This window comes from Alligator sinensis, unplaced genomic scaffold (assembly GCF_000455745.1).
Source record: "Alligator sinensis unplaced genomic scaffold, ASM45574v1 scaffold1023_1, whole genome shotgun sequence".
Lineage (NCBI taxonomy): Eukaryota > Metazoa > Chordata > Crocodylia > Alligatoridae > Alligator > Alligator sinensis.
In genome coordinates, this window is record NW_005842373.1 from 20,639 (window position 1) to 22,174 (window position 1,536).

General features: G+C 64.3%; 1 protein-coding gene across 1 annotated transcript in view; it reads left to right on the plus strand.

Moving 5' to 3' along the window:
* The window catches only part of EMD (emerin), a 2,941-nt gene extending 2,020 nt beyond the window's left edge, over positions 1–921 (plus strand). The window contains exon 8 of the mRNA XM_025210783.1: positions 4–921. Coding sequence (XP_025066568.1) covers positions 4–149 — 146 coding nt within the window. The 3' untranslated portion in view covers positions 150–921. The remainder of the gene's footprint in view (positions 1–3) is intronic.
* Positions 922–1,536: the final 615 nt, after the last annotated feature.

A 1,536-nucleotide genomic window follows, 5' to 3' on the forward strand; every position in this document is an offset into this window, starting at 1 on the left:
TAGCGCCCCCCGCCCCCCCCGGGCGTTCCCTGCCCCTTTGGCTGCAGCTGTTGGTGTTCGGGGCCGTGGCCGCTTTCCTCACTTTCGTCTACTTCGCTCTCCAGGGCGGCGCCAGCGACAACCCCTTTCCCCGCAGCCTACAGGGCTGAGGGGCCGCGGTCCTCCCTGCTCCCCAACCAGAGACCCCTAGGAACCCCCCTTCCCCACAGCCAGCCCAGCCGCCCGCATCCAGGGGCCCCCAGGCACTGTTACACAGACCTAGAGACTGCCCACACCCAGGCCCCAGCCTCTGACACCAGGGCCCCCATAACTGGCCCCACCAAAGCCTCTCAGGGGTCGTTCAGGCCCACACATGCACCCAGGAACCCCTCCCTAGGACATACTGGGGATCCCTCCCCCCACAGCTGGAGCCCCCCAATACCCAAGGACTTTCTCCTACACAGACCCTGGGGAACCCTCCAAAACTTCCTATGGACCTCACATGGGACCTTCTTACACCCTGAGACCTCCTCCGGGCACCCTGGGGACCACTCCCCTGTGTTTAAGGCCCCCCATTCCCTCCCAACCCCCCCTCAAGGTGCACTCAGGGATAGCCCCACACTGCAGAGACCCCCCCCATCCCCACTTCCAATGGGACACCCCAACTACCAGAATCCTGCCCAACCAGCCTGCCCCCCTGGTAGTCCAGGGACTGCCCCCATACACAGACCCGCACCCTGGATCCCTCAATTTCCCCCAGCCCCCTGGCAGGTGGGATAAGGCAACTCCTATCCCCCCCCACCCCTCCCCCATGGAGAAGTTGTTTGGGGGTTGCCTAGCAACAGCTGTCTTTCCACGAATCGGAGGTTATTTTGTGCCATGTGGGGCGGGATCCATTATTCTGGGGGCAAAAAAAATCCCAATAAAAATGTGGGTTTTTTAGTTTCATTGTCACGTCATTTCTTGTGGGGCTGGGTGGGAGTCCCGGCGCCTGGGTTTTCTGGACTGGGAGGCGGGGTAGAAGTAATGGTTGTGAAGAACTCAGACGCCTGGAGTCTCTGAGTGCCTGAGGAGGTCCCCCCAAATGTGTGGGGGGGGGGGCGCACGCACACACACACTCACGCTCCCTTCCGCCCCCCGCTCCCCCCAGACGTGAGGTCTCTCTTTTACACGCACCCCTTTCCACCGTCCTTCTCATGCTGGGGATGGCCGGACCGGAGCCCAGGTGACAAACACCGCCCCACCTGTGTATGTCCCAGATGCGCACAGACAAACGGGGAACCTACACACACGCGCGCGCGTGCCCCATCTCTGCAGTGGCCCGAGCTAACCCCAACTCCACGGGGGAACCCCGTCCCTACCGACGCCGTCTCTCCCCGCAGCACATCCCTGCGCGCCCGAGTTCCTAACTTAGGCTAGGGGAGAGCAGGCGAAAGGCCCCCGCCGCCGCCCCCCGCAGGGAACCCAGGCGTCCGGGCTTCCTACACCAGTCCCCCAGCTCTGCCCCCGCCCCACCCCGCTCCGCCGCGTCCTAGCGGCTCCCGCGCCGCCGCCGAC